The sequence below is a fragment of the Dermacentor andersoni genome, chromosome 2, assembly GCF_023375885.2.
Source record: "Dermacentor andersoni chromosome 2, qqDerAnde1_hic_scaffold, whole genome shotgun sequence".
Lineage (NCBI taxonomy): Eukaryota > Metazoa > Arthropoda > Arachnida > Ixodida > Ixodidae > Dermacentor > Dermacentor andersoni.
This window is the reverse complement of record NC_092815.1, coordinates 151586657-151600798: the sequence shown is the minus strand read 5'-3', so window position 1 is coordinate 151600798 and position 14142 is coordinate 151586657. Positions and strand designations below refer to the sequence as shown.

Below are 14142 nucleotides of genomic sequence, written 5' to 3'. Positions count from 1 at the left end.
ATGACATCTTAGTTGAAATCAAGAAAAAGAAATGGGCATGGGCAGGACATGTAATGAGAAGGGAAGATAACCGATGGTCCTTAAGGGTAACGGACTGGATCCCAAGGGAAGGGAAGCGTAGCAGGCAGCGGCAGAAAGTTAGGTGAGCGGATGAGATTAAGAAGTTTGCAGGGAGCACATGGCCACAATTAGTACATGACCCGGGTTGTTGAAGTATGGGAGACGCCTTTGCCCTGCAGTGGGCGTAACCAGGCTGATGATGATTATGATGATGCTCTCCTTCATTGTTTCCTTCTCTCTTCTATCTTGCTGCTCCAGCGCGGTCCATTTCAATGACAAATCGTTTCAAATGCGTGTTCCCTTTCCTCACGCTCCAGCTCTTTCTGCTCTCCACATTTTCCTTCTTCACGCTCCCGTTGCTCACGCTCTCCTGCCTGGCTTTTTGCAGACTCGCTGTCTCTAATCATCTATAGGCATTCCGTAAGCTCATCATCCTCAGCCTCTAGGGCAAGACTAGCCTCAATCAACTGTGGTTATCGGAGTGCGTCAGTGACATCCAGTTGCAACTCCTTCGCCAACTCCAAAAACTCCGGTTTACGCAGTAATCCGAAATTGTTGGCTGTTTTCAGCGCTGCTTTGTCTACTGTACAAAGCTATCTTACCGCACCCAAACTAGGCGACAACAATATCTCGAATCCCCCGTTTTGTTCTAACCCTTCAACAAAACCTGGTAAAACTCGGCAGATGAAATCCCACACTCAGCACCTTGCAGCCGAAAATCTGCGTAGACCATCGCAAACGCTGCATTCAGCTCCGACATGGTAGACGAGGCTCGTAGATCTATATAGCACCGTTGCCACTAGTGGTCGCGGCTGCCCACAATTGCTACGAGCTGCTACCTGCAGTTCTTACGGGGACAGGATTTCAGGGACCTTCAACAGCGTCTGCCTGGGGCTCGAGCCATATTAAAGGGTTCGAAACGGAAGAGTAGATGATGTAAAAACAAATAACAGCAGTTTAAATATCTTCGAGGGTTAGCGGTGTGCTCGAAGGCAACACCTACAGAAACTTTCGGCGTCCGTGCTCGTAACAAGACCCAGGGTGTTCTTGTCGCTGTTTTAGCCGTTCGCCACGCAACAGTAATGACATCCTTGGCTACCCGACCATCGAGCCATTGCAATAAAATGGCTATACGAGGAGCAATATTATCGAGTGCGCGGTAGTTCGCGGGCGTCGCGAGCACCTCACTGTGCCGGTCACCGGACAGCTGGTGACGCGCCCTCTTCGCTAGGGGAAGGTGCGGGTTGGCGTCTGTCTGCAAACCTGATATTGGGATCCCGACAAAGATCAACTTCAGAAAAAGAGTGATGCGGAGATAGCACGCCCGTGCGATGCTTGTTGCAAAAGTTTCACGTGCGAAACGTAGCCGGTACACGTTCACGTAATATTGCGTAGTCTATTACTGTCACTTGTTATTATTATTTCGAGTGAAAATAACACACGAATTTAGTACATTTAGTATTGCGCACGTCATGTCCTAAATTATGGGTTTGGAGGTGCGCAGAACGTAGACAACGAAAGCGGAGGATAATGCACAAATTTATCGACAGAGAGAATAAGGGCAATTACGTTGATCTAGAAGACATGCCCTTAGCATCCTACAGTTTTTAACCGAGGCGTGCTCACGCTAACAGTATGTTCTGTGGCATGCCCCAAAAAGCTGTTGTCGGCATTGTTTGAAATTCAAAGGTTGTTTCGCGCTTGCGATCAGGTACAAACGAGGATATGCCTCCACTAAACCAGTCACGATCGCAGGCGATGCAGAATCACCAAACATGGTGTCGGGTCCTGAGCAGTATGGTGATAATATTTGGCCCTTGAACATTGTTTCACCGCGTAGCACAAAGCGAGGTTATTGTGCAGCGAGGTGGGAAATCATTCACATGTAGTTTCAAGCTATATTCTTTTTTCACTGAAAGGTAGCGCCAGTGATTAACCCAACGTCATCTATTTTCTTTCAGCATGCACCATATGTATTCACGAGAATTGGAGAAAATGCTGCTTTACGCGTCGCGTTCGAGGTAAGTGCACTGGGCTGCTTGACGGAAATAAGAATTTCGCTGCCAAGAAAAAAAGACACACAAGCAGTTTCCCACACGAAATATTACCTGACACAAACTGTTCTTTTCTACTTCATACTTATTACGGTGCAAAAAGACACCTCACTACGTGAAGAAATGATCAGGCAGGAAATGTCGTCCGGCCCGTCCTGTGCGCCCTTTTCCGTACTGTCATTTCTTGGGGCGGCGAAGGTTCCTTTCCACCTAAAAGTATAAATCGACTAGTCCAGTAACAAGTAGTGATATACCTAGTGAAAGTTGCTCGCAAGATCATATCTGGATCTCAAGTCGTAACTCATTATTGGTGAGCACAATCGATGGCATATTGGTGTTGTAATCTGTGCGCATGTTTGCAATATGTACGTATGCCTGCAATCAACTGCTCTCGCCCATAGAGAGTTACATTATCCAAACCTCACAAGGGTCTTTGATCGAGCATTGAAGAAAAAGTGATTCCTCTGAAATTGGGTAGGTGCCTACGTTGCTTCTTTAATTTTCTATCTGATGTCTTGATCGGTCAATCCTAACCTTGTAGGTGTTTTCAGAGCGCGGCTTTTAGACGCGCGTTCCAGCGTCGGTTTCCTACCTGGTAACCGAGCGAACGAGCACCACGAAACATCACAGTGAACGCGGAGCCCAGTGGGTGATGAGAAAAGCGGCGAGAGCGAAGAGATCGCGAGGAGCAAAGCGCAGGAGGAGGGCATGCCGAAACCGTGAGAAGAAAAGCGTAGTGGCTGCGCACGAATGCCTTTGCGTCGACGATGGCTACGAGATGGCGCCAGAGTAGCGCGCGTCGTCTGTTGGAAAGCGCTGTATCAGAGGAGGTTGTCTACGGCGGGTGCTCTGAATCACGCCCACCCCTCACCCATGCCGTTCCTCTCCCGATCTCCCGATTACTGAGGCAGCAGCGCCATATTTCCAAAGTGCAACATGCGCCAGTCGTGCAACGTGCCGCACAATGCAGACTGTCCGCGCCAGCCAATATACCGCCAAGTGAAAATATGTATACAGCTGCGCTCAAATGTGCCGTTAGTGAGTATCGTAATCGCCGGGGAGATGTTTAATAATAAAATCAGTTGAAGGCGAGCCACATTCTCGGGTATAATGCGTATGTGCCTAAGATGAATCGTGGCGGTGTTAGCCAGCGTCACTCAAGGACAAGGCGGTGGATGTGAAATGCCCTTTTTCCCACAGGTGTCACGAATTTGAGCCTTGATGTTGTGAAGTAGCGTTCTAATGATGCCTAAAGTTAAAAGAACTCATTAGTACTTTCATAAATGGAACTTGTGCGCCTCTCATACATTCAGGAAAAAAAGGTATCATATATATGTCAGACATGATTTAAATTGTCAAGTATAAAATATCATTCATTAGGCATTTACTAACAATGCATGTTGCTATGAGCTGGGTAACACCAGTGAGGTATTCTCTGCACACAGGATGAGTCCCCATACACACATTCCTTCATGTTTCTAGCGCAACACTATCACACCCGAAACGCATAGCAATACTTTAGAACAAGGGGAATGCTGGTACTTAATTTCCGCTAGTAAGTTCTTAACACATATTTATGTATTTTCTAGGGTTCTGTTGACCGCTATGGGCGGTTATTCTGCGACGTGTGCTCCAACTCGAACTAGCATAGGACGGAAGCAAGGCACTTTGAACTAGTGCAGCAAAGCAATGGCTTTATTCAAGATATACGGTCGAATTCATACGCAAACTTCTTATTTTCGGTGTATAGGGAAGTTAGGTCTGGAATAAGCGGCTACTGCCGCAACTCCGGCCGCGAGCTCTGCCACTGTTTTTCATATTCGATGTTCATTCGGGACATGAAATACCCCACTTCTGTTTCAATGAAAGGGCTAATAACAATGTAGGAGCTGCTCACGTATAATTACAATCGCACATGTAAGCTAGTCAAACGCCTGTTCTGTGTGTTTCAAATAATATGTTGGAAATGCCGGCTTCGTTCGGGCGTGTGTTTTATCCAATGTGTTTCTCATCGTTTCAGGACTTTCAGCAGAGGCTGTTCACGAAGCGGTACCTGGGAAAGGACTACCGCCTCGAGTCTTTGAACATGACCGCTGACCAGGTGTTCTTCATCTACTATGCACTGGTACACTAAAACCGGACAACATAAGGAAACTAGAGGAGCGCGGCGGAAGGGGCAGCTTTCGCGACCTGAACGTGATAGCGCTTATTCACATATTCTCTCCAGCTTTTTAGCGATTATTGCCGCGAGGATTTTGACGTGAGAATCGCTGAGAAATTATCTGAATGCCGATGGGGCAACCTGCTTAGAGCCGTCTCTAAATGAAGATGATGTTTCCCGAGTTGGAAAAACAAGGAAAACACCACGTTGCCATTATTTTTGCGCCCCAGCACCCACCCTAGTCACTAATGTCATGTAAAAATACAAAGCTTCCGGTGCCCGTCATATAGAACAACGCACCGAAAACTCTGTACGGGCATTTTTTTTACGAGCAACTAAAATAGAAAGTAAAATGCGCACTCTGCAATCCCTATTGTTCGGCCGCTAGTGCAAAAGCTGCGAGTGATGCACTGCGCCTAGCTTATGTGTGAATAAAAAGGCAGAATGATGCTTGCGGACACGCTTTATAGATCAGCTCACTCCGTTTTAGTTTTCGCGCGATAAAAGCACAAGCTTTTCTGCCACAGCTCTTTCGGCGAGTTAGTAGCTTTCTAGGCGATCGCGCAAGTAGTTCGATTGCGAACTTAAGCACAAGTAGCGGCTACACGCACGCGTTGTTCATTTTCAGCGTCCAGTGGAAGCTCTAAGATTTCTGTATTTCCCAGTGGAGATAGAACTGCTCCTTAGTCTCGCCTTCGTATTTGCACGCTTCGAAAATCATCCACCGCTCGGGCATGACAACGCACCAGTCTTTTCTGAAGGAGAAACCGCGAGAAACGCATTTCCGGAGTATCGTCGTGGTGGCCTTGGCAGGGTGTGGCGGCATTTAGTTTACGCTATCTCACGAAGGCGCTGTATTCCGGCCAAACAATATTCTAAGCTTTTCATGGATGAAAGTGAACACGCCATTCGCGTATCTCTCACAATAACGTGACTGTTATTGCCTGCTGTCAAGAGGACTCATGCAACCCGAGAAATCCCATGCGGGGCTTAATATGGCAGTGCATTCTTTGAAGCTGGTTCCATACAGTATCTCGGCGTATGACAGTGTATGAAAAAATACTTAAAGGTTTAACCAAATTTAGAGGTTCTAGGTACGCAGGCTATTACAGTGTGCAGCATTTAACGCTGCATTTACTTCTGTTTGTGGCAACTATCGCGCCTACCAGCGCACACTGCAGGATGATGGAATGACCGTAAAAGTAACTAGTTTATTAGTAGATATAATAAAATTATGAAGTCTGAAATTCAGAGTTGATTTGTATCGTCTCGAATTTGAAGGATGGTGAAAGATTTCTACAATGTCACATTCAGTGGCTGTGTGAACGAGTGATGGGTTGAAGCACTAGCTTTACTTTTTTAGGCTGTATGATACAGAAACCATAATGCTGAAGAAAACTTAGGAGTCCAGAATCACGTCAAGCAATGCAGTGGGATCAAATGAAATAAATTACCCCTATGTCGTGGCTTGTTTCCAGATTTGAAAGTTCGAATGCGGACTATTTACAGTAATATTCAACACGCAGAACGTACTCGCCCTATTGCAATGTCGCAAGGTTCGCATTGACGTCTTAAAGAAATGTTGGTACTTATTTTAACAATACATGCGATTCCTATTGCTTACTATATCCCAGAAAAAACCAGTGATCGCGTCCTCTACTATTCGCATGAAAACCATCATGGCTTGTTCATCAGTTCTGAAATGTTCGTTCTTTTGCAGAGCTATTGCAGCGATTATTCTCAAGACAGCACCGATAGGAAAACGTTTGTTCAAGATAGGTAACTCATGCTCCTATGTTTTTTCTAGCTTCTTTATTTTCTTGTTTGCATGTACAGCCTGTAGGTCTTCATTTTTAACACTTCCTTAGTGCCAGGTAATTGCCCTTACCAAGCTCCAAAGTGTAAACCGCCGCTTTTGTATGACTAGCAAATTTGAGCAAGCAGGTACGACTACGGTTTATGAGGACGTATTAAGTTGTGCTTCTATATTCAGCAATAAAGAAGGACGAGAAGAATCTGAGGGCCGTGCAAAGATACATGGAACAAAAGATGTTTGGCGCAGCGTTCAGGGACGTTCAATGTGATAACCGATATGGTAACCTCGATTAAAAGAAATATAGGTTGAAAGGCCGTGTAACGCGTACCGCAGATAAACCAGTGATTAATTAGCGTGAGGGAGTGCCAAGATAACCTCGATACTATTGGGACATGAAGGGAATAATTTATGCATTTATGCGACGCTATAAAAGGGCAACGCCGGTGATGTTTCCACGTCAACAAATCCAACTAAACTTTGCTGAGTGCGTTCTTCCTCTCGCTTCCGCAATTTCTTGAAAACACCAGGCTTCAGGATTACGCTGCTTTCTTAAAAATTAATTTTGTTTATTCTGTCGTGCCACAAGCCTTGCCTGCTCCTCAGTTAGTGGTTCCATTTAGGTATGACGTAAAAGAAGGCATGCGCCGAGCATGTTGGGAATTCATTGCAGACGACAGGGCCGAGGAGTGAGCTAGTGTTTGGCGTGAGAAGTTATCGTGACGAAAAGCTACGGTATGTGAGGACGGGCGAGAAATCGGAGGCAAGAAGTGTTGCGTTGATGGACGCACGAACTTCAGCCGTCAGCATTCGATCTCGATCGCAATGAGCCGAGGCTAAGCCTATCACAATATCCGAGGTCGTGTATCTACTGCTGGGGGAACTGAGCGACTGACCTGATATTAATCAGGCCATTGGGATGAAGGAAACTACTTGGGTAGTCCAGTTTTCACCATATCAATTTGAAGTAAACCATTCTTCATTTGGTATGGTACACACAGAAATATCTATATGCCACCACACGGCGCCGTATCGACATCGGTGCATTGCTGTTCTCGAAGGCTACCACTCGCATTCACCGGCAGTTCCATAAATTAACTGTTACTACGCACGTGGGTGTATTTTTACGTATTGTTATATTGGCTCATCATGTAGCTTCCGATGGGCACTGTTCCCTTTGTATCTCAAATAGGCAACAAGTAAGCAACAATCACTACTGTAGCGTAAAGAACCGCCTCGTTCAGCTACCAACCCTGCTAATACTGGGATCGGCGTATCCGCGATAAAATTGCGCGTTCTCTAGCTGAACGATCATACGCGTAATGTCCGAGTCTATGCCTACTTTACGGCACACATCAACTGTGCTCATGAAGAGAATACGAAAAATGTATGTAGGCGCAATAACAACGTCACCTTAGTAGGATCTCCCGCTAGCTACGGTGTGTCACTCGCTGGTGCTAACATGTGCGAAATCTGCGTATTTTGTAATGAATGTTTTGACATTAATTGATGTCACCCATGAGCACCTAGCACTGTACTATAACGAGTGCAGTGCCCAGTCTCAAGCAATCTTCAAAGTAACAGAGTGATCGCTCGAAAATACCACCCCTGTTGGACGACACATCCAGCTTGTGTTGTTTGAGCCCAGGATGCGATTCGAGCTGGGTTGCAGCACTGCTATCAACGACAATCGTGCCATAATCCAGCATAGCAGGAAACAGTGAGGTATTTCCAGAAGCCACACACGCAGTTTCTGCGTTCCAGGCTAGCGGCAGCAACTAGCGCCTTATAAATTGTCGCATCACCATCGGAAATAGTCGCGCAGCATTGGTACTCTGTCACTATAGCCATTGCGTAGCGATTTTCTACAAATATATGAAGCTGCACAAAATCTCGCCAGTTCTTTATAAAGGGTGACGGAGACCAATACCATATCCAAACTTGTGATCATTAAAATTGGGACAATGGGGCTTTCAGCATTTTCCATAAACCCACTGATGTTGGTGTGCTTTAGGTGTTCGTTATTCTCGGCAGAGCAGATGTAGTTGCGCCTACGACTTTGCATCAAGAATGCTGTCACATACACAGCCTGGCTTTTAGGCTTGATTTACATGACGGGAGAGAGTGTCGATTAAGTCCGAGGACTGGGAAGCAGTTGAGCAGCATAAACTGACGCCGGTAGCACCTAGTCTCCTGTGTTTTTAAGTGTGGCGTGATCCGGTGGCGCTGAGCTACGCCATGCTCATCCGTTGGCTAGATAGACAATCCATCCAGTCGTGTAAATCTCGCCTTAGTCAGAAAACTTTGATGCCGTTGACAACATGGCAATGCGAACATGGAAGCAGTGCGAGCGGAAGCGGTGTAGGAAATGCAGCAGACGCTGTGCCGCCTATCGTTGCGATTGCGCATGCGCAGCGACACTTCACGAGGTGCCGGTGATGGCGCACCGCAGATTGCTGCAACGGGCTCCCGTCTTTCCGCTAGCGGTGGCCGCACCCGAACTTGTCGATGTAAACAAATGCACTGGTTGGTGCTTTAGGCTGCCAGCGGAGTTGTTGCGGAATATAAATGCGGGAAGTCGTGCTCCACAATTGATAGCGTGTGCGAAGCACTTCCCTCAGAAGGGGAAAAATACCCAAAAAAGCAAGCAGCACGTATAAAATCAGTGCTTAGGGCAAATCTGGTCTTCATGTTGCAGCGCGACATGTTGCGCATGGACGCTGGCTTCCGTGGTGGCGGATCGAATGCGAACGGCGATTTGCACCTATTGAATTCGTCGGAATCTTAGCTGCCACTGTTTGACAGATCGGAAAAGCTGGTGCAGCTGACGTCACCTTAAGGAATGAATGAGTGAGTGAGTGAAGAAACTTTATTGCAGGTCCGGCGAGGACGCGAACTCGTCGCGCACCCGGCTAGTCCCACGTCGGGACCGGCAGGTCTAGCCGACCGTCCCGGTCACGGGCACGCCGGATAGCCAGGATTTGTTTTCTAGAGCGGGCATACGCAGAAGCGAGTCTCACTCCTCCTTGATGAACTTGGTGTATGTCGCCCCGCACTCCCAGAGCATGTGCGCTAGAGTGGAGGTCTGCCCTCAGGAGAGGCAGGCGTCGTCGCGATACACGTCCGGGTAAGCCTCGTAGAGAAAGGACAGATGCGGATACGTGCTGGTCTGCAGAAGTCTAAGTGAAACGGCTTGCGCCCTATTCAACTTGGGGTGAGGGGCTGGAAAGATGCTTCTAGACAGGTAAAAGAATTTAATAATCTCGTTGTGATTAGCGGGAGCGTCCCTGTGGCCGTAGGGAGGAGGGGAGTAGGTGCTTCTTGCAGAGGAAGCGTGGTCGGTGAGGTCACGCGCAGCCTCGTGAGAAGACTCATTGAGGTTCGGGGTAGCACCCTCGACCGACCCTACGTGAGCGGGAAACCAGTGGGTTAAATCATGCATGCAAGCATCTCGAGCTGCTAAGACGACGAGCAGCTTGCTTGATGATGCAACCCTTCTGAAAAGCCCTAACTGCCGTTTTGGAATCGCTATATATCTCGGACCCACGACCGTCTAGCAGGACGAGGGCGATGGCGGCTTGCTCGGCGACTCCGGGGTCTGAAGTGCGAATGGAGGCGCTATTGGAAATCTTGCAGCTGGAGTCGACCACAACGATGGCAAAGGTCTTCCCATTGCTGGACTCCGCGGCGTCGACGAAGCTTGCTCTAATGTCACGTTGCTTGATCTGTTTGAGGATGGCTGGTGCTCTGGCCTTCCGTCTGCCCTCGTGTTGGATGGGATGGACGTTACGGGGCACAGGGGCCACTTTGAACTTGTCTCGAATGCTCCTAGGGATCGGGGTACTGACGATCGGGAATCCTGCAGGGTGGTAACCCAGCTGTTCGAGGATATGTTTACCTGCCGCTGTGGTGCTCAGGCGAGTGAGCTGTGCGCGTTCTTGGGCGTCGGCAATCTCCTTGGCAGTGTTATGCAGCCCCAGCTTGAGGAGATCCTCGGTATGGGTCCTGATGGGTAGCCCGACAGCCCTCTTGACCACTTTGCAGATGACAGCGTTGAGCTTGTTTCGCTCCGCTCTTAGCAAGTTGTGCACAGAAATTGTGTATGTCAAGTGACATAGTACGAAGGCATTGATAAGCCTGAGGAGATTGTTTTTCTTCATTCCTCGGGGCCTGTTTGCTATTCTGTGAACGAGGCTGAAAGCGTTGTCCATCTTTGCGAAGGTCTTCTCGGGAGCTCTTCCGTTCCCGCCGTCGAATTCGTCACTAACGTCGACCCTGGGTATCACCCCCCCCCCCCCCCCCCGTCACAAGTGCGAAGACTGATGCTGCTTTCGGAGACTGGCTTCGAATCCTTGGGTCTGCCTCCCTTCTCTTTTCTGTAAAGCAGAAGCTCCGACTTGGCGGGGGAGCATCGAAGTCCGGTGGGGCGGAGATACTCCTCGATCACGTCGATCGCTTCCTGCATGGATTCTTCGACTCTGCCCTCGCTGCCGCCGGAGCACCATAAGGTGATGGCGTCGGCGTGCTTGACGCCCTCTACGCGTGCCAACCTCCCGGAAAGACCAATAATACAGATGTTAAACAGTGTGGGTGAGATGACGGCGCCCTGAGAAGTGCCCCGCCCTCCGAGGGGCACATCGTCGGAGCGGAAGTCCCCAATGCAAAGCTTGGCCTTCCTGTCCGTTAGAAAAGAGCTGACGTAGCTATGGAATTTGGAACCGAGACCGAGGTCTGAAATGGTCTTTACGATGATCCTGTGGAGCACATTGTCGAAAGCTTTCTCGAGGTCCAGTCCGAGCAAAGCCTTGGCGTCTCTGGAACAGCCATCCACAATCTGATGCTTTATTAGCTTCATTGCATCCTTTGTCGAGAGTCCGGCGCGGAAGCGGATCGTGTACGTGTAAACCTTGTTGTCTTCGAGGTACCCCTTGACCCTGTTGAGGACGACGCGCTCCATGGCCTTGCCGACGCAGGAGGTTAGAGAAATCGGCCTGAGGTTCTCGATGTTCGGGGCCTTGCCGGGCTTGGGAATGGGAACCGTGCAGGCCATCTTCCATTCTGCAGGAACAACGCCGCTATTCCAGGACTCGTTGGTTTTGTTCGTCAGAAAGACGATAGACGTGTCCTCGAGGTTTCTCAATATTCTGTTGGTGACTCCGTCCGGACCCGGCGCAGACTTGCGGTTGAGCACGAAGATAGCCTGTCTGACCTCGGACCTGAAGGAAGGTACGGCGTGGTCACGAGTCAGCTGAGCGTCTGCTCTTCGACACTTTCGTTTGCCCAGCGGGCGAGACCGGCATGTCTTGCGCGCCTTTCCCGCTGGTGTGCATCCCGTGACGTGCATGAAGTTGGCTCGGCTTCGCAGTCAGGTTTCGGTTTCGTTTTGGGGTATTATTCGTATTTAGAATTATTTTCCAAATTATGTAACAATTCTACCATCAGACGCGTTGCAGGGGATTTGGGTGAGCGTGAATATTCCATTTCCTTGACATGGTCAGAAATCGTCGCTGTTGCCCTTTAAGGAATAGGCATAGCCCGAAGTCATCTTAAACAAGCACCTGAGGCTCACATACAATCTCATTTTCTTGAACTTAAAGAGAAGTATTCCTGTCACGAATATTACACAGATGCTTCGAAGTCTCCAGCTGGTGTTGCTTACGCAGCTCTCGGACCCTCATTTTCAACATCAGGGCCACTAAACCCACACACCAGTATCTTTACGGCAGAAGCATACGGTATACTTTCGGCTGTTAAACACATAAGGCGCAGAAATGTCGCTAAGGCTGTTGTCTTTACAGACTCATTAAGTGTCGTGAGAGCCCTTATTAGCTTACGAAAGCATAAGAATCCCGTTTTGAATGAGCTGTATAGCTTGTTGTGCTCCGCATATATCTGCAACCAAGCGATTATCCTATGCTGAGTACCTGGCCATAAAGGTATAAAAGGTAACGTAGCTGCTGATGAAAACGCTACGTCAGTGAGTTTTAGCGACACAGATAGAAATATCCCTATTCCTGCCGCAGACCTAAAGCCCTTTTTGCGCCGTAAATTGAGGAAACATTGGCAAGCAGAGTGGGATACACAAACATTGAATAAATTACACATTATAAAACCAACATTGCGGAATTGGATAAGTGACAAAACAGCACGGTACAAGGAAGTACTTCTTTGCCGTTTAAGAATAGGACACACTTACAGTACTCACTCCTACCTATTGACTGGCGGCGATCCTCCTACTTGTAGTAGGTGCGGCGATAGCCTGACTGTCCTCCATGTTCTTATCCAGTGCCCTGCAATAGAAACAGAGAGGAAAAAGTATTTCCATTCTGCATATCGGGAAAATATACCACTTCACCCTGCATTTTTTCTTAGTGATGAACCGCTTTTTAAACTGCAAATAGTTTTAGATTTCTTACCTGAAACCGACATTCTGAAAATAATTTGGCCAGGAAATTTTAAAACGTGATTACCAGCCCTTGCATTCGAGGGCCCTCTTGATGATTGAGTGTAACTGTTGTCTGGTCTTATGTTTTTATCAAAACACAACTGCCATCGTCCATGTCCATAATTAATCAGTGTCATTATTTTACTAGCTATATATTTACGTCATTTAGAGCGAAAGTTTTAGGCCCTTATACAGTCATGTCACACCTACCATAATAATTTCACTGTCCACGCCATTCAGAATAAATTCTTTAAATTACCATTTGTCATGGCGCTCTTTGGCCATAACTGGCCCTTGCGCCATTAAAAACCACATATCATCATCATCAAGTCATCTTATGTATAGCAGCAGCATTTAGGAAACGCTAGGGGTGAACTTTGTACTTCAGTGGTGACAAGATAGGCTGATGACGGTGGAGATAGTGATGCTACCAGTTTGAAGTAGGGGATAAGTTAAACATTTCCTATATAGGACAAGTTAAACAATTTCTCTTTATATCGAAATTGCTACCCGCACTGTGCGCACAAGACACCCGTCTTTCAAGAGTCTCTGCAAGGGCAACACAAATGATTTGCGTACTAGTATTGAACTAGAGAAGTCATCCAACGGGAAATTTGCATATGGCCACGTGTTACTTCGATGCATGTACAAGTTAACATTTCCGAAGAATTTTATGCTGTGTTCCTCCCATTGCCAATATTGTACGTAACTTACATATATGTTTACGTTGTATTGCTTGTTACACAGTAAATATAAGAGCCAGTACATACCGCTAAAATACTTGTATACACTAAGCATATACTGGAACACAATTAGTCTATCTCTGCACTCAGTCTTGATATACATCGCGACAAACATTCTTTGTCTCTCTTTATTTTTGCAGAGTGAACGTCCCACTGATGAATATGCAAGAGTTTGCAACTGCTTTCAACTGCGCAGCTGGCAAGCCGATGAATCCGTCGAAGCAATGCCATTTCTGGAAATGAGAAGCATTCGGCACACGTGTTCTTCGCTCAGCGTTGTGCGAAGCTTGACTGTTAGTCTAGTAGAATTACGCCTCTTTATGCCGCCAGCATCAATCTACGCCATATACCTAACGCTTGTTTTAAGAGTTCTGAAATAAGAACAAATAAACATTTCCTAAAAGTCTTGCGACAACACAACTCTATCTTCATGACATATTAGTAGAAGATGACATGCGATACTCTCACAACGTGGCGCCACAGGCCATCCGCGAGCGGAAAATAAACACGGTGATATGACAGCTAATAAACAGCATCATTGATATTTGACGACAATAACATATCAAGATCACGGCATGCTACTTCATATAATGTTTATGCATTTCTATGTCCATTTGCATAAGTGGTTGAGTTAACAATTAAACAAACGCGAAGGAAGCAATGCTATTCAAAGCTGTTGGAAACCGATGTCTATAGCGAATCTGGCTTTTGCTCAGCAGAAGTGCTTTGGATTTCTTGCACAATGGATGCGGTCGTACGGCCAGGTCGCCGCTTGCAGCACGTGGAGAGACAATCTCAAGAAGTGCTTAGTCGCTCATCGTGTTTATTCTTAATCGTGGTTATCGTCAGTGAAAAATGGAACAGCT

General features: G+C 47.3%; 1 protein-coding gene across 1 annotated transcript in view; it reads left to right on the top strand.

The window, feature by feature from the left end:
- LOC126540937 (neprilysin-1-like) overlaps positions 1–13685 on the top strand; it is an 88088-nt gene extending 74403 nt beyond the window's left edge. The window contains exons 16-19 of the mRNA XM_072286175.1: positions 2022–2081; positions 4135–4239; positions 5996–6054; positions 13417–13685. Of these exons, the coding sequence (XP_072142276.1) occupies positions 2022–2081; positions 4135–4239; positions 5996–6054; positions 13417–13519 (327 nt within the window). The 3' untranslated portion in view covers positions 13520–13685. The remainder of the gene's footprint in view (positions 1–2021; positions 2082–4134; positions 4240–5995; positions 6055–13416) is intronic.
- Positions 13686–14142: the final 457 nt, after the last annotated feature.